Below are 25,183 nucleotides of genomic sequence, written 5' to 3'. Positions count from 1 at the left end.
GTCCTATTAAACAACATTTGTTGGGTTTCCAAATCTGTTGTCAAAGTACATTGTGTAGACATTGTGACGTGGTGGTTTGTAATATAGTGCAATATTTTATAGTAATAAAGTAAGCTAATACACTATGAAACAAGTGAGTACATTATCTATTGTGCTACAGACATGAGACACAGCACTGGGGAGATGGGAAGGTGTGATTTTCAGGCACCTCCTAAACCACTTACAAAAGCCACAAAACTCTCTTGGCTCCTACGGTTTGCCTATCCAGTAAAAACTCAGAAACTAAATTAGTCTTCTAGATGAGGTATTTATCCCTGTACAATTCGTTAAGTAATTTTCTTTTATGTTCTTGAAAAAGGAAGGAAAGCTTTTACAGTGGCTACATTTGCCCTCTATGAGTAATGCTCTACTTACTTTATTTTTTTATAAACCAAGACCATACATTTACTAAATACAAGACTGCCCTTCTCAGGAAGCCTTTAGGTGACTCATAATTCAAACACAATCAAAACCAACACCAGGATACATACACCTTTGCTGTGTCACCTTCAGATTACGGTATAAAAAAGGACATGGAAGCCAAAGCTGTCAGGCCCAAACTCTGAAAGTCGACTCCGAAGTGTGTCAAAACAGATTTGTAAAAGAAATAAATTGCTTTCTAAAGCCAGATTTTTCATTACTTGGGACAGTATTTCAGTGTGTAAGAAATATACTGTGCAGTTTTCCTTTTTGATAAATGAGAAAAATCCTGACTTTTTATTTTGTACCTTTTATTAGCATGAGCTAAAAGAAGGCAAGGTTTCTATGCGCACATTCCTAGGGTCACCTTATTTTTAGTTTATATTTCAGTTAGGTGCAAATTTTATTTAATGGAATTTTTGGAGTATTTTTTTCTCTAATGTAAGCATTTTTATTGCATTTCATGTGTTCTAGGTAGAGAACTTTTAAGATCCTGTGATAATTAGGAAAAGAGTCTATATGCATGTATTAAAGCACAGACCCAAAACCTTTGAATGAGAAAATATTTTAATCATCTTTAAATTCATTTTGTCAATTAATTTCCATTTCCACAATTATTTGTTTTTTTCCATGGCAGAAAGTTTGCTAATATTTTAAAAGGATAAGTGATGATGATAGCAAGAATAATAAGGCAGTTTTTCTTAAAGAATAAGAAAAATCATTAAGTAATACTTCAGGGATTAGTTAACATCATAGAAAAGGTTTGCTGATTACAGGAAATACTGCAGTATTATCTGCATATATTTTAATAGATTAACTAAATGCATTTGCCAATACAAACACAACATTTATCCATGTGAAATAATTTCTGTATTTTAAACTGCTTGTTCTCAATAGATGTGGTTATTTTAGGCATCTGGGGCCAAGCAGTGCCTCTTCCTACAGTATAACATTATTGTATCTCTGAAGTAGTGCAGAAGACACCTTAATCTGTTCCTTACAAAAAAAAAAAAGGAATGACCAGTGGAGAAACTTGTTCCTTTTTATTTTGTAAATATGTTCCTAGTGGGATAGTGTATCAGAAGATACCGCTCCTCTTTTGCATATGTCTTCAGCCTCATGCTATTAAAGTGTAATGTTCTCAGGAATAAGTATCTGGAATTACTAAAAGAAGATGGAAAGATTCTTGCAGAGTAATTCAACTGTGTAACCAAAATGAAGGATGGTTACATCGATGGGATGTCCTAGAGCAGTTCAGAGAGAAGTCTAGGGAATAGAAAAATCCACAGGGCTTTGATCTGTGGCCAGTGAGAGCCAACAAATGTGGCAGAGCCAAAGTCATCTCCATCCAATTTCTGCCCTTCTTCACTAGCTTTTTCCATGTTTTATCCAGGTCCTTCCTCAGTCTGTATGTTTATTGCTTGTCATTCTGGCTCCATTTGCCTTCATTTGAGCAATTCAGAGAAGCTGTCACTCTTGAATGTCAGCCCAGCCTTTGAACTTAGCCTTGCTTTGAGCAGGAGGTTGGACTAGATGAATTCCAACTGTCCCTCCCAATCTAAACATTTATATTGTTCTATGGTTCCCCATCTTTCTCATGTTTGGGAACCTAAGATGCTAAAAGAGAGGATCTCTGAATGAATGTAATAAATCACCATTTGGATAATTTTAAACTTCATCCACAGTACTCCTCAGAGATAAAGAGAAGTTGTTTAATCTTGTCTCCTTATTACATGATATTGAATATATATTGATATAAAACATATATATTTATTTATATATTAAAGTTCTTTAGAAATCGCTGCAAACAGAAACAATGAAGACATGCTTTTTGATTTCGGCTTGCCAGATGTGTTCATTGAGATTACATACACAGCAAATTATTCTCACACTATAATTGAAAAATAATGGAGTGTTTGTTTTTTTATTTATAGTATTCCTGAGAGATCTCAATGGCTTGTGGGGTTGGCTCTAAAATATGAACAGCTAGATAGTCCGATCCAGCTAACATTCACTACATAACTCATATACTACATCAACTACTACCATTATTTCTGCTAAGGTTGACCTTAATTAAGCAAGAGGTTTATCTTGTCACTTGTTCATTGTATACCAGACTTTCAACTTTATCCAGCTCTTTATCCTAATAGAAGCACATTAGCATGCATTGTACTAAAAGAAGAACCAACTATATATAGTTTCAGTTGAAATGGCCCTTTTTAAACAGTCATCTCATGATAATTAATTGTGAATGTACATTTTTACAGGTCCTTAAAGGCAAAGAAACTGAAACTGTTTTACATGCTACATACTTCAGCCTATCTTCCCAGGATTGCCTTGCAACACATACAGCCTCCTTCACCTCAGCTGTTGTTATCAGGGATCCTGTGCAGACAGCTAGTGGGCATCCTTCCTCATCTGAGCTGGGCAGCAAGCAGGGATCCCTATATGATGAGGAAAGGCGGCACCTCTGTCGTGCCATTCAGCTGCTGTAAACATCTAAAGGAGCAAAAATGAACTTTATTCTAAAAGATACTATTCTTCCTTGTTAATTATTGAAGTTTTTAAAATTCACTTGCCAAAGTTTCATATTTAAATTTCTACTCACATTTGGTTACATGAATCCCAACTTAACTGTAAAAAAGTAAGATTTCTAGCCTACGCTAGTCAAAATAGTTACTTCTGCAGTCAGCAGTGGAAAATAGGCACCTGAAGAGGGTGACACATCATTTTATTCAGTGATTGCTTAAGCAGCTTGTTCTCTGAGTTTGCCCTTCATGCTCCACTGGTTACAGAGAAGTCTGGCTGAGGACCTTAGCTGAGCTGACCAGCCAGGCAGCCAAGGGTGTGTGAGATGAGTCCTGCCCAAACACCAGAGGCAAGCACAGAACAATTGAAGGTGTGCAAAAAAAAAAACCCAACCCCATATTATCACAAAAGTTGGAATCTGTCTCACACGCTATAGCTACATATGGAATCCCATTTATGCTTCCATAGGGAGTAATCTGTTTGGGTTTTTTTATAAAAAGGAAGTTGTGAATATGAGCTTGCATAAAAAATGATTATTTCAGATTAAATATATCTTAATATCTTTATTATTATTACAAGTTTGATTATAAAATTAATTGTTTTTATATAGTGGACTTTTGTAAGGCTTTACATGCAACAGTCCCACTCATTTAAAAATGGAAAGAAGTAAAATTAGTATAGCTTACATTGAATTGAAATATTGGTTAACTGATTGATCTTTTAACACAATTATAAGTAGGGAATCAGTAAGGGATTTTATTTTTAATGAGCTTCCTCTAGGATAAGTTCTTGGCTTTTGACTATATTTCATTTTTTATGAAGATCCTGTAGAAAACATAAAATCAATACCGATAAAGTTTGTAGATGGCAGAGAGATTGGTTCACATCATTTCTGATAAAGAGCAATGTGGAATGCTTAATAAATTAAGCATCAGCAAACAAGAAGCATTTTTATGCAGTTACTGTAAATCAGTTCCTGAAACACAGAGCAAAGAACGCAGCCCAAACTTGCCAAAGTGCTTTTGAATAGATAATCGGCTGAGCATAACATCACAATGAAAAAGGCAAACTCAGCACAATTTCTTAAAATAAAACTTATTGTTTATATATTTTTCTCAGTAAGATGCCATTGGTGAACTATTTTATTGGATTTATTATGAATATTGACAAAATCAATGAGATCCCGTTCCAGATCATTTTCCCCTGCTTAAGTTCATATTTGTTTTTCCATCTTTTTTTCCATTTTCCACATCTACTTCAAAGCTATTGCATGACACTTCCGTATACTATGCAAAGATGAAGCCTCTTGCAGTAACCTTATCTTTAACTAAAGTTTCTGTTATTGTTAGTAGCAACCTGAAATGTGGGATTTCTCTAGGATTTTCCATGCAGTTCTTCATTATCAACAGTAATGGCTGATTCAGTTGCCCATGTGCAAGGTGGATGGAAAGATGTTTCCATAATACCCAGCTCCTAGAATATATCTCATTTCCTGTACAGACAGTTAAGCATATCATTTCAGAATTCATTTCCTGTGTGGAATCTTGCAAGCAGTGGTTCACTAAAAGCTTGTAGAAATGGAAGAAAAGGACCTGGCTTGGGAAAAGAGTCCTAAAACAGAGCTGAAAGGATAGAAACCAGATATTGAAGAATTAGGGATTCAGAAAAGATGTCTGGGGTCATGTAAACTATTCTCTAAGGAGCCATGTTGTAGGATGATCCTTTTTTCAGCAGAAAGGAAGCACAGTCCCTGACCTACAACACTCTGGGTACCAGAGTCTACTACCTATAAAACTGCTTGAAAGACATTTATGGTTAACATGAGAATCTATTTATTTAAAACAGCCACAACCATCCTCTGTGTCAAGTAGATAGTCTGATGGAAAGCACCTACTTGGTCCCTTCCAAGTGTGTATGCTACCTTCCTTCCTCTGAAAAGTACCTGGGTCAGGCAAGTCCTCCTGCAGTTAAGACATATCGCTCCTCCCTGAGGTCCTCCTCATGGAGAGACATTTCCAATGGCTGTGGGATCTGAGCAAGTGGAAGAGGACTCAGGGCAGAGAGCTGGAGATCTGCAGCCAAATCCAGGAACCTGCTGAGAGCAGCAGGGAGCAGACACAGGCCTCAAGAGGGAATGGGATGAAAATCTTCTGGGGACTGGCAGGGACTATACAAAGATTGTTTTAACTCAAGGAATTGACTGGAAACAAGAACCTGTAACAGCAAGCAGGGCAAGCTGTTCAGAAACCCCTTTTGCTTCTATATACCAGCTAATCATTTTGCATTTTCTCTGTTTGAAAAAGTTACTTATTTTAGCTGTATTATAATAAAGCCTGGTGCTTTGGGTTTTGGTTTGGCTTGGACAGCCTTCAGAGCTGTCTGTAAGAAGGATTCTAGGCAGATCTAGCTTAAATCTTTGGCTAATGTAGGATTCCATCTCAGGCAGGAAGGAAACACCAAATCAAAACCTGCTGCATCGCCACAAAATAAAAAGTAACTTTTTCACCAACATCCCAGGTTGGCATATTCTGCACATTGCATATCAAAGTCTTGAATGCTGGAACTAAGGAGTGATGATGCTTTTCCTCCTGAGCAGTAACTCTGACATCAGTTCTGTGGCTATTTAAGAGTTAGTAATGAAGAAAAAAATATTACACAGAAATTCTAGGGATTTCAGAGATTTTGTAAAAAAGGGGGAAAGTACTATTACACCAATTTTAAAATTTGGGGTGATAAACCACAAAGATAATATGCATCTTTGTAATGACAAAGTCAAAAAAAGAGCCCTAAATGGAAATTTACTGTTACTACTTTTCCAAAATTTCCCCTTTTGCTGTTTAAATCTACAAAGGTTATGTTTGGAAATATGCACAAATATCAAAGAATAGTGGAAGTAAAAATAAATAATAGTGATTTAGAAAGCAATATAATAAATAAGAAAACATTAATTATTTTAATTCTGTATTGAAAATAATGTTGCAAATTAAACCCAACAAATTTAAGAAATATAAATACTTCTGAAATTTTGCATGTGGAGGATTATACCTAGTCTCTAGAGAGTGAGTATTAATTCTGAAGTATTCACAAGCTTTTTTTCCTGCTCCCCTATGTTGTCTGAGAGATAAAGAACTGAAGTGTAACAAGATATGTATTTTAGTCATTAAATCAAAATACATCTATTGCAGAGTGCTGGTGTAGAAGTTGAAATTCCATTGCAGTTCTAACTCATTCATACTAGGAAAGAGATTAATAAAACTTCATTATTTGTGTTTGTGCATAGAGGTACCTGCTTTTATTCATTAATATGTGATAGCTACTTGCACACTGTTTTTTCCAGTTGTCATTAACAGTAGATAATCTTTACCAGACTAAAGGTGTTTGGGGGTCTGTCTTTGTATAGCAGAACACTTGCACAACTTTCAGAACATTCCGCATGGAAAAGCTGTTCCATGGAGGATCTGAAGATATTTTTGTTTGCTTTCTGTTGTATATTTGCTAATATTTTCAAATTGCAGCAATAATTTCTGAATTATTACATTCTGAGTAGCTGGATGTATAATTTTGTTGAAACAAGAATGGTGTTGTAATTGGATTCCTCTAGTCTATGAAATATTATTTTTTCAAACACCTCCTACCAAAATTGAGTCCCAGATTGTTTAAAAAATTTCACCAAATAGTACACACACGGAGAAAGAGAGTAACTTAGTCTACAACTGCCAGTTGCCTGATAGACCGAAAACTTACTTATGTTATGAGAAACAAAGGCCTGTTTCTAATAGGATAAATTAATTCAGGCTCCATGTTATCAGGAGCATCTAATATTTAGTGCTTGCCAAATATTAGAAGGTCACTAGGTATTTTATCTAGAACTTACCTAGGAATTTCATCTGAGAGCTGGTATTTGGATTTTTTTTCCAAAAGAAAAAAAAAAAAAGTTCCATATATTCTGGAAATGCAACTGCTTTTCACAAAAATGGCTTTAGTGAGTCCTTATTCATCAGTGAAAACTCCTTTTGTCAGAAGAGCACTAACAAGCTCTGATTTAAATCTACCTGTTCTTTCCTCTTTCTCTGAAGTAAATCTTCTGTTGTGGATCTCTGTGATGTGAATTATACTTCCTAAATCAGCTCATAAGAGTTAAAAACAAGAACAAACAAACAAACAAAAAAAGCCAGGGGCATATTCCCCTACAAACTATTTCCTGTCCTGGCTGATTGGGATCATGTACCACCAAAACTGTATGATGACTGGGTAAAGAGCATACAGATCCACCTTTAATGTCTTTTTACTTACCTATTCTTTGGGGAACCCTAAGGAAAAAAGTATTTATCACATCCGATTTGATGACAATCACTGATTAATTGTACTGTTCATCCAGATTCCTTCAGCCAGCTATGGTCTTCAAGCATAAATTCACAGGTTTTGTTCTGTGATCATATGGACTTATTGAGATATATGAGTATACTGAGGAAGAAAAAGATCTTTCACAGATCCAAAGGCACATCCAATTTTGCTTTCTTATGCAGTAAGTTCTGATTTTTAAAAAGGAGGGACATACGTGCTGGGTATCCTAGCAAGTCTTTCTAAAAATGCTAATTTTTAAGCTTAGGCCAGCTGTGAGGTCCACAAGGTGCTTCACGGTTGTCAGCACCATCTCTGTTTAACTTGTCATGTTTATTTACTGTTCCAATTTTCTTAGTATTGAGGGGTTAGTTCCATTATGTTGGACATGTCGTCTAAATCTCAACAGTCTGAAATCAATTTATGTTCCTCTGAGAGACAGAGCACTGTCACAGGGCAAAAAAATTACCTAGTCATAGTTTTTCTTGCTTTTCCTTGTAATACATTCATTTAATACTTATCACCTTCCGACTATCTTGTCAGGATCCTTTATCAGAACCATTTTTTAGTGTTCTGCTCATTAACTTTTTAAAGTACTGCGCAGGACTACATGTGACCAGCACACAATCTAAACATCATAAAATTCACATCAATACTGTTCCTCTCTCATTAGGCTTAAGGACACAACCTTTCTTTATGTTAATTGCTCATCTCCAAGCCTTCAGAAATTCAGAAAAATGTGACATTTCCCAACCTTCTTTTGCAAGCCAGGTCATCTTGGTCGATTTATCATGCTTTATACTCTTTAGTGTTCTGTACTGCAACAGTATCATGCCCATCAATCATTATTTCTCTCCCTTTTTTTTCTTTCAGGCTCCTATGATCTTATGCTAAATCTTCTGAACTTCATGTCATTTTAACCATTATCATTTAGATCACTGCAAAGCTTTTACTAATTCAGCTTTGTTCTTCTTGATAAGTTGAATACTGAGAATTACCTCCTGACTGGGTGAACGTGAAAGCCGAAGAGGTTTATCTCTACTAGGTACATGTCATTGTATACAATATCAAATCTTCAGCAGCTCAAAGCGGAGTGAATTACCTAGAGGTTCAATCCGGGAATTGGGAGTTTAGAAATTCACTGTTCTTTTCACAGTTTTGTTACTCCTCGGACATCGGCCTTCCACTAACACCCCTTGCCAAATATTCCGCTTTCCTACACTGAACGGTATACATTCACAGCTAAGACTCAACCATGTGAAACTTGAATCTTGTGATAAGTTTTCATTCTACTGTTAGTCTTTTCTTTCACAGTCTGCCACTGTTTGTCAACCTTTCTGTTCTACCTGAATCCCCATAACCAGGAATAAGCTGGTCTGTCAAGCTGGTGTGAAGCAGCAGGAAATTGGAAGGAAATTACTACCTTGAATAACGTCTGGATCCAAAGAATCAAATAAACATGCTATTGCTTATTCCAGCTTCCACCACTGTGGCCAAGTGGCATGATTACCTTTTCATTATGTTGCCATCAAGTGTTTATCATTCCACCATGTGGTATGAAAATGAGCCAATTATAGTTAACACACCTGAGCTCCTGACACTTCCCATTGTCACAGAAGAGATTTCAAAGGCAAATCAATAAAATTCAGAACCATGCTGACAGCTTAATGCATTTTAAATCCAAAATTCTGAAGTTACTACAATGTAATTTAATAATGACAGAAAGGCAGTCAGGTGAAACCAGCAGGCTCTCTTATTCTCTTATTAACTTATTTGTTGCTTTATGGTGAACTTTTGTCCAGTGCTTCCAAACCTCAGAGAAATCAGGAGAAGTGAGACTGAGATCACTAACAGACATCCAGGACTACCTGAGGTGCCCTGGGGTATCAAAAAATCTTCACTGGAATGGCAGAGTCAGTGGGAGACTCATGATTGTCCAGGATGACAACTGAAGTTCTGTCATCTCCCATAGTTCCTGTGTCATGTCTGCCAATCCAGCACAGATTTCTGAGTTGTTAACATATGGCACCCTTGATACTAGACTTATGGTTGTGCATCTGCATTAAGCTCCTAATTCACAGACTATGACATCAAAATTTAATGGTCTGCATATCAGTGTCTAAATTTGGTGCATGTGTCGATGTGTCCATTATAATTGATGGGGGCTTCAGCAAACCACATAAATGTAGACATCCGGTACTAATTGAGATGCCCTTGGGTATTCCACCTCAGCTCTCACTTGCAGATCCTTTGTCACAGCTGGCAATGGCAGGAGGATACATATTTCCACCCAAAAGACACTAGATGGTGGTGCAACTGAGCTGATATCTAGAAAACTATTCAGTACAAGCAACAGAGTCCAGACAGTTTTTCAGGTCACTGCGAGGTTGCTGCCTCTGTTTGGATAGCTGAAATCTTTCTAGACTCAGTTCCCAGCTTTTCTACCTAGTTTCATGGTTCAGCACTGCTTCTGATGTGCTGTTTTTCTGTTTCCCATAAGAGTGGGGCATTTTATTGCAAGGTCTCCTGTTCAGAAACAGTCACAAACACCAAGGGAATTTCCCTACTTTTATCTATTTTTATTCTTTTATTAGGGATTTTTCTGGTCAGTGTTTCAGGGATAGGATTAAATCAGGATCAGGAGACAGAGAGAAATCCTGGGAACAGGGAGGATAAGTCTGTGAGAGTTCAGGCATCTGAAGAAGGGCGTAGCTGAAAGAGAACATGGATGCAATGCAGGAATTTAGAAGAGGAGGAACTGGAAGCATAGATGTTAACACTAAGTATCTGGCAACTCCTTTCCTTCTATGCCTTAATACGAAGCTTACGTATAAGCAAAGGAATGGATTTATTATTGAATATTTTTCCCTCACACTTGCTGAAGACTTTTTGTGAATATATTTTCATGAAAAGGTCTTTAGGGCACTGTATACAAACAACTTACCCTCCATCTACATTTTAACACAAAATATTGGGAACATGCCTTCATCAAAGGGCATTCATCAAAGTGACATGCCATAATGTAAACTGAGATTTCTCTAATGTGCTTAGAAAGTGTAAAAGCTTAAATGGGAGCAGATTCTAAATACATGAAAGAGCAGAGACACTGGTATAGTTAGGCAGAGTTTCTGACTGTCAGAGAGCTCTGAAAATATGTTGCAACAATCCTGAAAAGTTAGTTTTGAAGCTTAAATTAGCTTTCAGTAAAGCCAGGCTGAATAGCCAGACATGTTCTTAGTCAGCATACAGAGTCTTTATGGGTATGGCAACACTCACAGGCTCTTCTAAAAGCAACAGTCATGAGCTGTCAGGACTCTGAAGACTCAATTTGTATTCTAAATTAAGTTGTGGGTTCAGTGTGCGTGACATCTACCAGTCTTTTCACTTTGCTGTGTCTGCTCTGCTTGGGGAGAGTTGCTGGACACAATGCATATGCCCAGGATGGGGCAGCATTTGCATTACTAACTCCTGCAGTATTAGAGCAGTACAGTAGGGAGCGTCATCCCTAGCCTGGACACCTCAACTAGTGACATTGATTTTAGCAGCAGTCGTTGGACAACACACATGAACAGAACTGGAGATTCTTCCAGGAAAATTTCCTTCTGCCAAACAAAAGGTTCTCTTTCTTGACCTTTCCAAGGTGTTGGTAGAGTTCACAACCTGTGAGCAAACTTCTGAGATCTCTTCCTCCACTTATCATGTGCTAGCAGCTGGGCATGCAGGCTTTTGCTAATTAGGTTAGTAATTGCATAAAATATGTATATTATACACCTCTCTGAGGAAAATAACAGTTCATCCAGTACTACTTGCAGTGGCAAATCATAAACCGGGATATGGACCTAAGGATTTGGACTTTTAGTAGGAACTTCTGCAATAAAAGGCAAGAGACAAGGTTTTTCCTCCATTCCGTAAGATATCTTTTTCTGCTCCAGGTCAAGTTGTCCCATTAAAAGCTGTTCTGAATTGCTCTGTAGCAGCATTTTCTCTATTCTGAGACATGGCAGTCCTTCAGGTAAAACAGTTTGCTATTAAAAAGGAAATAAATCTGTAACATTGTAACACTGTTCTGGTAATAGGTGCCAGAAAAGAGAAGAAAGTTCATGTAAAAGTTCACCCAATGAAACATTCTGTAAGTGTTAAGTATCAAACTTCATCTGTGGAAAATAATCTGCTCTTGTTGACCACATAAAAGGTGCTTGTTCCAAAATTTTGTTTCTCTGGAGATATTCAAAACCCGCCTGGATGCATTCCTGTGCAACCTGCTGTAGGTGACCCTGCTTTGGCAGGGGGGTGGACTGGATGACCTCCAAAGGCCCCTTCCAACCCCGACCATCCTGTGATTATGTGATTTCCAGAAATTGTTGTAGATTTTTATTATTTTTCCTAATTATAGTCTATTTAAGCATCAAAAACTGTCACTGGCAATGTTGCATTTGCCTCTGCGCCGTTTTAGCTGTGATCCAGAAATTCTGTTTCACATCCAGATTAATCAGAAGCTGATGGCATTTAGTTTGTTGGGTTTTTTTCTGGTTTCATAAATTTATTTAAATCTCTGACTGATAATCAATTCACAGAGGTGTAGCAGCCAAGCAAAATAAATAGTTGTATGTCCATTAGAATGTAAATTAACTCATTACTATGCCAGCTTTTGACCTTTTCTGGTGGCTGTATTCTTGCTAACAAAGACTCTTTGCTATTCATGAAAGTGAAAACTTCATGGTAGCTTGAGATTCTCTGGTGTATTTTAGAAGAGGTTCTCATAGACATAGGTGACCAGTGAGAGTCCCAGCTCACCAGCAAGTACTTCTATCATTCATGACTTTGAATAGCTATCCTTTTTCTAATTATTTGTGAAGATCTGGATATTATTGAAAAATTTTTACTCAAGAAGGCTAGGTCAGTGAAACTTCATGAACATCACAAAAAGTGCTCCTATGTATAAAAACAATAATATTGATTTAGTACCTGATCCTACAGTCATTTAAGGTTTTTTGATCAGTTCTATAGACTTCAGTGAGATGAGATCAAGTTTAATTTCTCAAGGCAGTCCTCTACCTCCACTCATTTCTGATAAACCTCTCTATGTCGCACTTTATGCTACTCGTCAAGAAATCTGAAAGTTTTAAGGGAAGAAATATAGACTTGGACTCATGATGCCCTCAAGTCATCTGGAGAAGAGATGAGCCACAGAAGGTGCTACCCCAATGGGGTCTAAAGATCCAGCTGACCTTCCTGTGAACCGTGCCTGCTCTTTGCCTTGCACCTTCATAAAGTGATTATCTGTGGGCAGGAATGTATTCATTCTTTGGAGTCACTTTTCACAGGTGTAATAGGCCGAAGAGAGTGAAAAATAGTGCTGATTTGGACTGGAGCGTTACTTCTATATAAGACTTCTATATGAGACTTCTATAGCAGTCTCACTTGGGAGATCAGGAGCAATGGAATAGTGGAGCATAAAGCAAAGCGCCACCACAAGGAACTGCTGAGGATCAGTTTGTACTATTGCTAGGTTTTTTTCAGGTGAAACTGATTAATAACATCTGGGCATGCATATATAGCCCTAAAGAAGACAGACCTTTTTCACAGTTTTATTGACCTGAACCTGAATTTGATATAACAACTGATGACTGTAACCAGCCTTTATCTCAGTGCAGCACAGTGCTACATCAGTTACTTGCCATGCTGCCAGTGCGCAGCCTACTGCAAGGGAGAAGTCACTGGGTCTAACCATATGTAATGTTGTGGGCTTGATCAAACATGATGGGTCACTCATCTCACTCTGATGTGGGCTGTGTTGATTTTTGACCCATTGCTTCGGGTGCCATACCAAGCGATGACCAAATGGATCCTCCGCGGCATGGCATGGTCACTCTGAAGGACAGCAGACAACAGGACTAGCTAACTATGCTTGAAGAGCTAGAGCTCCCAGGCTTCTCACACCTACTCTTTATTTCAAGGTAAATCAACTTTTTGTTATTGCTAAAGTAAGAGCACAATACTTAAGGCTGTTTGAAAGAGATGGAGCTTTGAAAAAATATTATGTGGTAATGACTGATTTTATTAGAAATGGAACTTCTAATTGCCATTCCCTATACATCATCTGATATTTTAAATATGACATGACCAATCCAAACTTTTTGTCACCTGCTTGTGTTAATAAGTATTATTTCCATCTATTTTAATTCATTGTTTCCTTTTAGATTTTGGTTACTACAGCATATAAATTATTCAAATTTACTTGTTCACCTTGATCAGATTTGTTTTCCTGAAAAGGGGAGAATATTTGAAGAATAATTTAATTGATGCTACATATTTTATTTATGTACAAAAAAAACAAACAGGAAAACCAACATTATCTCTCCCACCAGTATTTTTGGAATTTTAGCTGGAGGATATTTTGCATCTTAATGGGTGAGCCCAGTTGTAGCCTGACTTCTGTGCACCTAATCCAACAACACCTAGCACAGCTCAACAGAAGGTAAACATACAGAAGGAGAAGCCAGATGTAACGTGAATGGTAAGAACCAGTCCCCTGCCTCCTGCTAACGGTGTACACTGTGAGTCTGAACTCTCAGAGAAGTTCTCCACTGTCACATCCACTTGAACTTAATGGGTATTTGACACCTCTGGAACTGAGGCCCAAGTGTAGGCAACTGATAGACATCTCAGGGATCCCAGTAAGAGAAAGAAAAAGTACAGAAAAAAAAAAATCTACTGCTACGGTAAATTTATACAGTAACTTTTCTAGAAAGGAAAACTTTTGCTGAAGGGAAGTGTTGTCACATGGACATTGATAAGATGCCTGTGGAGTCAGTTAATGCTCTGGGAGTGCTCATCAGCCATCTGTTCATTGACTTCCAAGCATCTACGTGAGAAAGGTCTGTGCAGTGCTTGGGACAGCTTTGCTCAGGAAGCCATATGCAGCAAGGCTTTTATAGCACACAGACACACAGACACACACAAAAGAAAAAAAAAAAAGAACCCCAGTGAAAGCTAATGGGCAAAACATGATGTGGAGGGAAGCTGACGTGCCCTCAACATTGCTCTGGATGAAAAGGCTTTATCTTTGATGCTGTTGAGTTCCTCCCTGCAGCACTACCACATGCCGTCACTGCAGAAATCAAACTGTTCCTGGACTTTGGTTTAATTATAAGTACATGTCTGCCACAGAGGTGAACATCATTAAAGGTCCTGTGGTTTGGCAACACCTACGTTAGTTACTTGTGATTTTACAAGGTCTTAAGAACCTTTCCAAGAATCAGTACAAAATAGTGAGGAAACTGGTTTGTCTACTGGAAAAGACTAATGGAGATAGAAATGTAGCAAAAAGCATGCACATGGCAGCAGACTAATAACCAAAGGCTGGGTTTGTATTACTGTTATTACAGAATATGCCAAATTCAGGATTTTTACTAAAAAAAAGCAACAAATCAGGACTCTATCTTGCAAATGCTCTTAAGTCCTGTCTGATAAGCTGCTTTTAGAAAACCAAACTTTCCGACAATAAATACTGCCTGAAGTGTAAGGCACGTGAAATCTGTAAGCATGTTTTATGACAACAGCATACTTAAATTGGTATATAAGAAGAAATAGATACAACTGTGATGTGATTTGTCTTTTGTTATAGGATATCTTCATCAAAAAGAGAAGTACAGTAAACTGCAGCTAGAATTTGCCTTGATCTGAAAAAAGAAAAAAAGATTATTTTTTTTTCCCCAAATACATTTGAATCCAAAGTTTGTTTTCTGTTAGTGATGTTTTTTAGTAAAGTTACAACATAGAAAACATCACAACTCTGATTCCCAGGGAAGTTCATTTTGGAAGGCAGTCAATATAATTTAAAAAGCAATGCCAAAAATAATTTTTCTAACACTGCTTTATAAGAAAATGTAATTCTGATTTTTAAAAAACATATGGTTGTTACTGTACTTCAGCTTATTTATTTAAAATGAAACAATTAAAATTTCAATAAAGGTGTTGGCCACCAGCTGTTGTACCTTATCAGAGTGTAAGTGGTCAACATTGAAAAATTAATCATTGTATTCACAAAACTAACATTGGAGAAGTGTATGAGGTTAGCTATTTTACCCTCACATACTTACACGTAACAAGACATTACACATGGTGGTGACCATAGTATTTTCCTGCTAGCATCTAGCTGAGTGACGGTGGTTGCTCTTTGACAGAAGCCAGTAACGCCACTCTCCTTTCCAAAATTAATTCAGATCTGTACTGCTGCCTTTACAAGGAGCATTAATAAAGACTTATTTAAAACAAATAGAAAGATACAGCAGTCTTCAGAAAGTGAGGCACAACTTCTGTGGTGAAGCTATTAGGAGAAGGGAAGGTTGTCAGGCACACGGGTAAGCAGAAAGCCACTCATGGGAAGAACAGGTTGCATGAAGTATTTTTAGGTGGATCTAAGCTGGCTTTTATTATTTCAAATTTTAAAACTGTATGTAAATAGGAGAGTAGTATGTGTATATATGTATATATATGTATGTGTATATATATAGTAATAATAACATACCTATGTTCTCAGCCATTTCAGTTTTTATAGAAGACATCACAGTTGGACAGTAGGGAGTTGAGAGTTTGGGGAGCGAGAAGTGGAAATCTGGGAGTGGGATAAGGAGGTTATAAGAGTTTCTCCAGTATGTGTGCCTAGTTAGACGTGAAGTGATTAGGAGGTCAATCAGTATTAATGCTATATTAATCCTCAGCAGAAGTTGAAAGTTGCACTCTTTGGAGAACAAATTTCAGCCTTGCCTCTAAATCAGTACTGAATTGATGCCAGCCTGCTGGCAGCTGTTATGCAGTGGGATCCCACTTTCTTAGTGGAAAAACTCACAGCAGGTAATGAACAAGTGCCAGAAAATCAATGGAAAACATGGTGTTGTGAAGTGAGGTCAAACTAAGTGAAAGTCCACTGCTTTTAAGTGAAAGGCCAACACTGTTGAGTATGCACTGAATACACATTATTAAGATATATTCTTCAGGTGAGCTTCCAAACCTGAATTTTTCTATACGTAGAGGATTTGGTCCCATATTTATGCAGAACAGTATTTGAAGGTGAGCGTTAGAAGGGAGCACGCAGACTACAAAGGAAAGTGCATTTTGTTTTTACGTTTTTTCGTGTGAAGTTTCCCTTACACTTACCATGTTCTACATATGCATTGTACTCTTGAATTCTTGAATTTGCAGCAATAGTGGTGTGTATTTAAATACCAGTGATAATTCAGACATGTTTGGTTCACAGCGATTATCCATAATCAGTCTCATTTCAATAACTGATAAAGCCATACATTGTCTAAAGGGGTGTTGTGTTTGGATTGGGAAAAAGAGTGTTTAATTTGGCTGATAATATAGATGTTATGTGAAGCAAAATTAAAATTGCCATGAAATACGTGAAAGATAGGGTTTGCTTTATGGAACTAGACTTTCACCTATTTAGCTTAGCACCTAGTCTTTGACATAGGTGAGAGAACATCTCAGTTTACATGAGGTCTTGATCTAATATCTATATTTAAATCTAAAGTTTGGATTTTAACATCAGTTCCAAGGTTTGTTACCTTTAAAGATTTTAGCTTCTAACATGCTTTTGTACACATATGGATATAGAATACTTTTCTACAATCTTGCTTTGGATCTTTTACTTCTGTGGCATCCTATATCCATTAGTTTTCTTAACATAATTTCATGCTGTGTGAATAAATACTGCCTTTTATTTGTTTTGAGTGTAGATGTTGTCATTTGTATGTTGCAGTCTGTGCCCATAGCCTCCAAGCTAAATAAAAGTTCTCCTTGTTTGGGTGAATAATTGAATTTTTTAAGTTGAGGGGTTTTTAATTTATTAGTAATTGATAGTAAAATTTCCTTATAACACCAACAAAATATATCTTTAGGCAGAGACAGTAAATAAACAGGAAAAAATGGCATTTCAGTTTTACCTGGAGCAATTTTTGCTGACAATGACTTATGGGAGGTTCACCAGTACCAGTGGGGAGGAGTGTTACCTCTGCCAATTTTTCCCAGACACCACATCAGTGTAGAAAGTTGATTTGAGCTACTTTTCAGCAAACCTCCTTACAAGTTTCAAGTCTTATCTCTAGCTTCAAGGGGCAAAATGCTTTTTAACTTTCACTCTCATTACCTGTATAGAACAATAGCAGGTAATAAGGTAGCCATCTGTCATCCAAGAAGTTATTAAATAAGTTTCTACTACAGAGTCTTTAATACTGAAGGTGATGTACAAGCCAGATCTATACAGGACTCCTGTTGTCTCAGCTTGAGTTTGCAGACGGAAAGAAATCTCTCTGCTTGTTAATAAAGCAGTTTTTATCCAAACACTGTAGAGTCAGTAAACATAAATCTTTGCAGGCTTACTTTTCCCAATATACTTTTTGTTTAAATGCACTGACAGCATCTACGTCAGCATTACGAAACAGTCAGTGTTTCTCTGCAAATGGCTTTTTCTCTCCAAGATTTTTCAATCTAAATGAATTGGGTATCACAGCAGAAAAAATTACCTCATTACCACAGAATTCTGGGAACATTAGATACTCTGTACAAATATAATTTCTGTTGTGATTTGTCTGTAGAGAGATACTTTCCCTAGTGTTCTTGTGATTTTAGGTTTTTTTCTAGGCTCACCTTAGAAAAAGAAATAATGAAGTCAGTACTACTTTTACAGCTTAATTCATTTTTTGAGTGAAAGAGCAGCCTTCCTATTAGATGTCTCAATTTAAGCCCCATTTGTGTTTCTGACAAAACAAATGAGCTCTTTGTTATTAGCTTTTAATCTTACTTAGGCAGATCCACAGACTTTTTTTTTTACCTGCTATTAAACTGAGAATGAGTTTTTTAATGAAAGCTATGCAGAAAGCTGGTATTTTTTAAAAAGTTACCCAGTATCCTTCTAAATGCTTCTTTTTATTTAATATTTTGTAAGTTTTTTAACATTGTGCTGCATAAGATAAAAACAGTGTTTACAATGAGTGTTTCAACTTATCTTCTTTTATGAAAAGGACATATCTGGAGTTTTAAACATTTGTAAGCTACGACAGTTGAAATTCATTAAAGTCACTGAAGTTATCCGTCAGCCAATAACCAAAGAAAAGAAGATAAGTAGTTGTGTAGAAGAGGCCGTCATGTCAGACCACTTGCTAACTATGACAAAAAACAGAACAGTATCAAAAAAGCAACCATCCCAAAATTTTGCTACCGTATCTAGACTGATGAAACAGTTATTTTTCTCCAGGTTTTTCTTCTAAAAAAATCTCTTGTATTATTAGGTTTTGTTGATGGGATGTTCTGAATTGCTTCTTCTTAAAGGTGCGACTGCATTTGACACATCAATACCAGGTCATTTGGTGTCTTATCCAATGTCCACCAAGACAATTGGAAGACCTTTTGTTTAGTTCTTTTAATTTCAACCTAATCCCATGCTGTTTGTAAAGTATGGCAATGATCTCAATAGCTCCACTTGCATATATATATATATGTGTGTGTCTGTGTGTATATATATATTTGCATATACTTTTTCTTAGAAATTATCCCCCGTGGTTTGTGTTTTCACCCCTTGTGTGTAGAGAATTTTCATATATATCAATATTATCTGCAGACCTGAATGAGAACGGGAGCATAGACAGCACTTAGCCTCCACTCTTTATGCATCAGAAAAATCTGCTAACGTTATTTTTTGTTTATTTCAGGTTTCTTTTCTCCATGGAAAACTCCAAAGCCTGTAAGTTCCCTTTCAAAATTATACACAGTAAGTTCATAAGATGGCTGTCATTCAAAGCAAATTTCTGTAGACTTTCATCTAACCCTTCTGTTCGCAGTTCATGAGACACCTCTCAGCAGTGCCCCAACTCTAGGTGAGACGGCATCTCACCTAGGTGGCCTAGGTGGCCTAGGTGGCCTCACTAATAGACTCTGCAGATGTGTTGACTTGGAGTCTGCCAGCAGTGATCTGCAGAAAGGAACATTTCAATGTTAAGATGGGTATCAAGAACCAGAAATGCAGTGGATCTGGAGGAGAAGGCAGCAGAAGGCCCCAGAAGTGAGGCCAGTCTACTTGGCCTTCTAGTTGGCAATCTCTTTGAAATGGACAACACGCACTTTTTCGGGTTTAGAAGTTACTCGAGCTTAACATCCTCAAAGGGATTGTTATTCTTTCTTGCGATAGTAGATCTAGAGCTGGAAATAGGCACACTTCATGTGAGAGCTTGGACTAGATAACTTACTGAGGTGCCTCCTAACCAACATTTCTGTGTTTCTATGATTTTGACATTAAATCCCAAGGTATGAAGACCTTTCCTACTGTAAGACTTTAAGCAATGACTGCATTTATTCTGCTGACACCATATTACATTATTTTTTTAAACTGTGACAATATTCACAGTGTAAAAAGAAATCATAGGCTGCTACTTTTGGTTGTCTGGTTTGGGTTTTTTGACTTGGCTTTTTTATGTAGATTGTAAAGACCTCAAAATAGTACTTATCTCTCATCAGAGGTGTGCAGGGGAAAAAGAAGGCCTGATTCTGCTTGGAGGCTTCTAAGAACGATAGGAGTAACAATACCAATATCATTTAAAGGGGGGGAGGAGGAGGAGGATATGTTGAATCTGGACAACTTCACATCTTCTCATAATGGATCATGACATGTTTAATGCATACCAAAATATTTTTTTTGTAGCCCGTCAAATACAAATAGCAATTAATTAATCAGCTGATGCAACTCCATCAGGCTGCTTCAGTTTGCAGAGTTTTTGATGTAAAGGGTGAGAAGATGGATGCCATACATTGGAATAAGTATTGCATAAGCTTTTTTATTCATCTAAGTAGCAGGACATTTGTGAAAATAAATCTGACTGTTAAGGGTTAGCTTGTTCTCAACAGTTTAAGACTCCTGTCTGACTGGGACATTCAACTTTTAATCTCAGGTAAAAAGCAATGAAATAGAGAACCTGGAACTTACTTGTTAAAGATATAAATTCAGAGATGTCCCACTGTCAGCACTCACCCTCTTTACATACATATCAAATATACAAATATCAGCGTATTGTTAACAATTGCCTGCACTTTGTTATATAAACAGTATAGTAGTTCATACTCGAGTAGCATTTGCCAATAATCAAAATCTAGAGAAGCAACCTGAGTGATGCAGTTTTTCATGCAGTAGCCTGAGGAAGCCAGGGCTTACAGAAAACTATCACACCATTGTGTGCAGGTACTGTACCTGAGTGCAGGCTAGCCGTACACAGCTAGCCCATTTTGGCGGAGTCTCAGAAAGAGAGTTTACAAATTATTAACCAGGTTAAGACTGTGTGCATTCCTCTGTCTGTCACCACCTTAACTACAGAAATAATCAGACACCAATTTCTGGTGCCCATGACATGAAGGTAAGACTGAAACCAAGTGCCTCTGAAGCACTGAGTGTCCGCAGGCAGTCTGGAGCAGTAAGGTCAGCACTGGGAGGTTTAGAAAGCCTTTCCACCACCACAGCACAGCCCTGTAGTTGTGTAACAGGAAAGAAAAACTGTAGATGGCCCAAAACCAGGTTTCTTTTCTGCTTGGGTGACTACTGCTGTCCCTTTGCCTCTCTGGCTGCTCAGGGGAGAAGAACCCACTATTCTTTAAAACAAAAAAGGGACCACGGGCCATTGGCTGAAAGAGGAGAAGAGACAAGCTCCTCTCCCTGAGGCAGAGGCTCAGGAATGGTGTGCACTGCATCTCAGTGTGCCCAACATCCCAGAGTAACCTGAGCTGACAGAAATTTCCTATGCATGTAGTGCGTATTTCTAGGTATATAGTGCATATATTATACATATATCATATGTAATACAATTAGATTAGTGCAAAATGAACCTGATCACTGGCACCAAACCACTACCCAGCTTAGATGTGACACCCTGCACCCAGTGCCATGCTTACTTATTTCCAAGAGCACCTTTGTCTGTGAGCTAGCATACAATAACTCATGTTGCAAAACACTATGCAACTGTTTAACTAATTGGTGTGGGTTTGGGAAATATAATTCCCCTGGCGTTTATCTATTTGTGTAACTATTTATGTTAGCAGTAATACCCACAAGTAAGAATGTTTTGCTCAATTTTTAACTTCACACTTAAAGATTTAGAGCTAACCAGCAAGCTAGAATTAGACATATGGGACTCAGTAGGGCCTAACCAACTGATCTCCAGTTTCTTGTCCTTCCTCCAGGGACAAGTTTGCTCATCAAAGATAATTATATTTTCCTTTCTCTTTTTAAAGCCTTCTTTAAATATTTTAATTTCATTCAGTTTCACATTTTGGAAGAGGTAAGTGTTCTATTTCGCTGGTACTGCACAGGAAGTCAGAAAACATTCACTTCCAGGTAGATGGGGCCCCACATGTCTGTCTGCTTCATAGCGGTAAGATAGATAGTTCAGTTTGACTGTCTTATATTCTTTTTTAGATTCCTCACTGAAGGCAAAACCTAAACATAATTCTCCATTATTTTCCCTGATCATAAGGAACTTGGATTAAGCCCAGTTCTCCTTTTCTATTTAGACATAGTAATGAGGTTTGTTCCTGGAGACCTTCGAATTTACACTTCCATGCTACAATGCTATGCTCTGTATAGGTTTATATATACCCAATGTCATTCCTTTAGAGTCAAAAGAGCTATTAGAAGTATTATTGTGACATTCATGTGACTTGCCACATAGTCTAATTTACCCAACACAAAGGATAAATTTATCTTGGTATAAAGGGTACCTGAAGGTGCCCTAGGTACTTTCCTGTACCATCAAAAGCTATTTCAATGATAACTCAGGTATCTCCATATGTCACTGTATTTCACAGGATCTACATATGTATAGTGCATTTATCTGACCAAAAATAAATATCTCTTTCTTGAACAACATTGGTGAATATTAAATACAGTATTCCATACCTTCATCATCAGCACTGCACAGCGCTAATACTTCACTTTCTCAACTTAAATATTGTACCCCACACATACTAATGCATGAGATTCATTCTATGATTGACTGAGATACCTAGATCTTCCTTTTCTTCATTGTTTTCAATGAACCAGCCCTACTTACTGCTGAAACTCTGACCAAAGCATAGTGTGAATTATAACACTGCTCTAAACAAATAATAAAGTCCTCAACAACTTGAAATGTCCAATATCCCTATTCTTTTTATTTTGAAGTGCGAAGTCTCAGAACACATGGGATGCACAGAGTGATAGTTACTCAGCATGTTCTCCAAGAGGACTCTAAAACATCTGTACTCCACACATACTTGATCTGGGAAAAGCCTGATGCTGTTAATCATCAGAATAGAGAGCAAAGCCTACCTGCTGAGCCAAACACCGTCTGAAACCAAGGAACTAAAGGCAAATGATAATCACAGAATTTGTAGAGCAAATTTGCTGTAAACCTGCAATCATCTTTGATAAGGCACTGCTGATACAACACTAGAAGTCTGTGGTACTTAATTACAGTTCAGTTTGTTTCCAAGAGTCATTTTTTGTGTAATTAACTGATTGTTGGCTTACGTGCGAGAGCACACTGTTCCGGGAGCCTCATCACCCTTTGCTTCAGGAGGAGTCATAGGAAAAGCCAGATATTGGTTTCATGGGATAAACATTTGTGTTTTGTTTAACTAAGCCTCTTCAAATCTATTTGCTAATGCAATTTAATTAGTAGTCAATTCCTTCAAAAATAAAAATGCAGATCCCTGAGTCTTCTTTTGCACAGTCTATCCTTTTATCTCCCTTCCCATGGGACATGATGAGATACATCTGCGGGTCCCGAGGGAACTGGCAGATGAAGTAACTAAGCCATGAGCCATCATATTTAAGAAGTTGTGGCGGTCTGGCAAGGTTCCTGCCGACTGGAAAAGGGGAAACATAACCCCTATTTTCAAAAAGGGAAAGAAGGAAGACCCAGGGAACTACAGGCCAGTCAGTCTCACCTATGTGCCTGGCAAGATCATGGAGCAGATCCTCCTGGAAACTCTGCTGAGGCACATAGAAAACAAGGAGGTGATTGGTGACAGCCACTATGGCTTCACCAAGGCCAAATCATGCCTGACAAATTTGGTGGCCTTCTATGAAGGGGCTACAGCAGCAGTGGACAAGGGAAGAACAACCGATGTCATCTACCTGGACTCGTGCAAAGCGTTTGACACCATCCTACACGATATCCTGGTCTCTAAATTGAAGAGACATGGATTCAACAAATGGCCCACTCAGTGGATAAATAACTGGCTGGACGGTCGCACTCAAAGAGTTGGGGTCAACGGCTCAATGTCCAAGTGGAGAGCAGTGACGAGTGGTGTTCCTCAGGGGTCAGTACTGGGACCTGTACTGTTCAACATCTTTGTTGCGGACATGAACAGTGGGGTTGAGTGCACCCTCAGCAAGTTTGCTGATGATACCAAGCTGTTTGGCGAGGCTGATACGCTGGAGGTGAGGCATGCCATCCAGAGGGACCTGGACAGGCTGGAGAGGTGGGCCCAAGCCAACCTCATGCAGTTCAACAATGCCAAGTGCAAGGTCCTACACCTGAGTTGGGGCAATCCCGAGCACAAATACAGGCTCAACGGGCAATGGCTGGAGAGCAGCCCTGAGGAGAAGGACCTGGGCGTGCTGATTGACCAGAAGCTCGGCATGAGCCAGCAATGTGCAATCACAGCCCAGAAGGCCAACTGGATCCTGGGCTGCATCAAAAGAAGTGTGGCCAGCAGGTCAAGGGAGGTGATCCTGCCCCTCTACTCCACTCTCGTGAAACCCCACCTGGAGTACTGCATCCAGCTCTGGTGTCCCCAACATAAGAAAGACATGGACCTGCTGGAGTGCGTACAGAGGAGAGCCACGAGGATGATCTGAGGGCTGGAGCACCTCTCCTATGAGGAAAGGCTGAGAGAGTTGGGGCCGTTCAGCCTGGAGAAGAGAAGGCTCCGGGGAGATCTTATTGCCGCCTTCCAGTACCTAAAGAGGGCCTACAGGAGAGCTGGGGAAGGATTTTTTACTAGGCCACATAGCGACAGGACGAGGGGGAATGGCTATAAACTGGAAGAGGGCAGGTTTAGATTAAACATTAGGAAGAAGCTTTTCACTTTAAGGGTGGTAGGGCACTGGAACGGGTTGCCCAGAGAAGTTGTGGAAGCTCCATCCCTGGAGGTGTTTAAGGCCAGGCTGGACGTGGCCTTGGGCAACCTGGTCTAGTGGGAGGTGTCCCTGCCCATGGCAGGGGGGTTGGAACTGGATGATCTTCAAGGTCCTTTCCAACCTAAACCATTCTATGATTCTATGATTCTGGCTTGACATACTTGTGCAATCACTAAGGGCGGTCTTGGAGAAAACATGGATTGAGGTGGCTTTCATGCTTAGACAATACACTGCTGTGTACTCTTCTGTAAATGGTCTGGAAGAGCTGAAAAACTTATCCTGTGCTTGGGAGTTTGATTGGATCACGCCAATGTAATTTTTGATATAAGAAAGAAATAGTAAGAAATGAAAAAGACTGCATCAGACTAATGCCCACTTTTCTCTCACCATGTTCTGTATTTTATCATTGAACATTCAACTGTCACTAGGTGCTCAAATGCCTGCTGTAATAGTTTTCCCTTTCATTTTTTTTTTCTTTTTCTTCAATTGAAGCTGTAAATTCTGCTCACGGTTACAGTAATCTACTTCTCCCTGGGCAGCTAGCTATTTTCATGCGTTCTCAAAAGATACAGCATTAAGATCATTCAGTTTCTACCCAGTCTGGTCACTTCTTTGTTAAGCACTACTTTCAGTTATGTATTTTGATGAATCTGATAATTGTGTCTTCACAGACCCACAGATTCC

At 38.3% G+C, this 25,183-nt stretch overlaps 1 protein-coding gene across 1 annotated transcript in view; it reads left to right on the top strand.

The window, feature by feature from the left end:
• MAGI2 (membrane associated guanylate kinase, WW and PDZ domain containing 2) overlaps positions 1-25,183 on the top strand; it is a 536,664-nt gene that overhangs the window by 421,650 nt on the left and 89,831 nt on the right. The window contains exon 11 of the mRNA XM_009883000.1: positions 19,044-19,075. Coding sequence (XP_009881302.1) covers positions 19,044-19,075 — 32 coding nt within the window. The remainder of the gene's footprint in view (positions 1-19,043; positions 19,076-25,183) is intronic.

This window comes from Charadrius vociferus, unplaced genomic scaffold (assembly GCF_000708025.1).
Source record: "Charadrius vociferus isolate BGI_N301 unplaced genomic scaffold, ASM70802v2 scaffold32, whole genome shotgun sequence".
NCBI classification, from domain to species: Eukaryota; Metazoa; Chordata; class Aves; order Charadriiformes; family Charadriidae; genus Charadrius; species Charadrius vociferus.
This window is presented reverse-complemented; position numbering and strand designations above follow the sequence as displayed.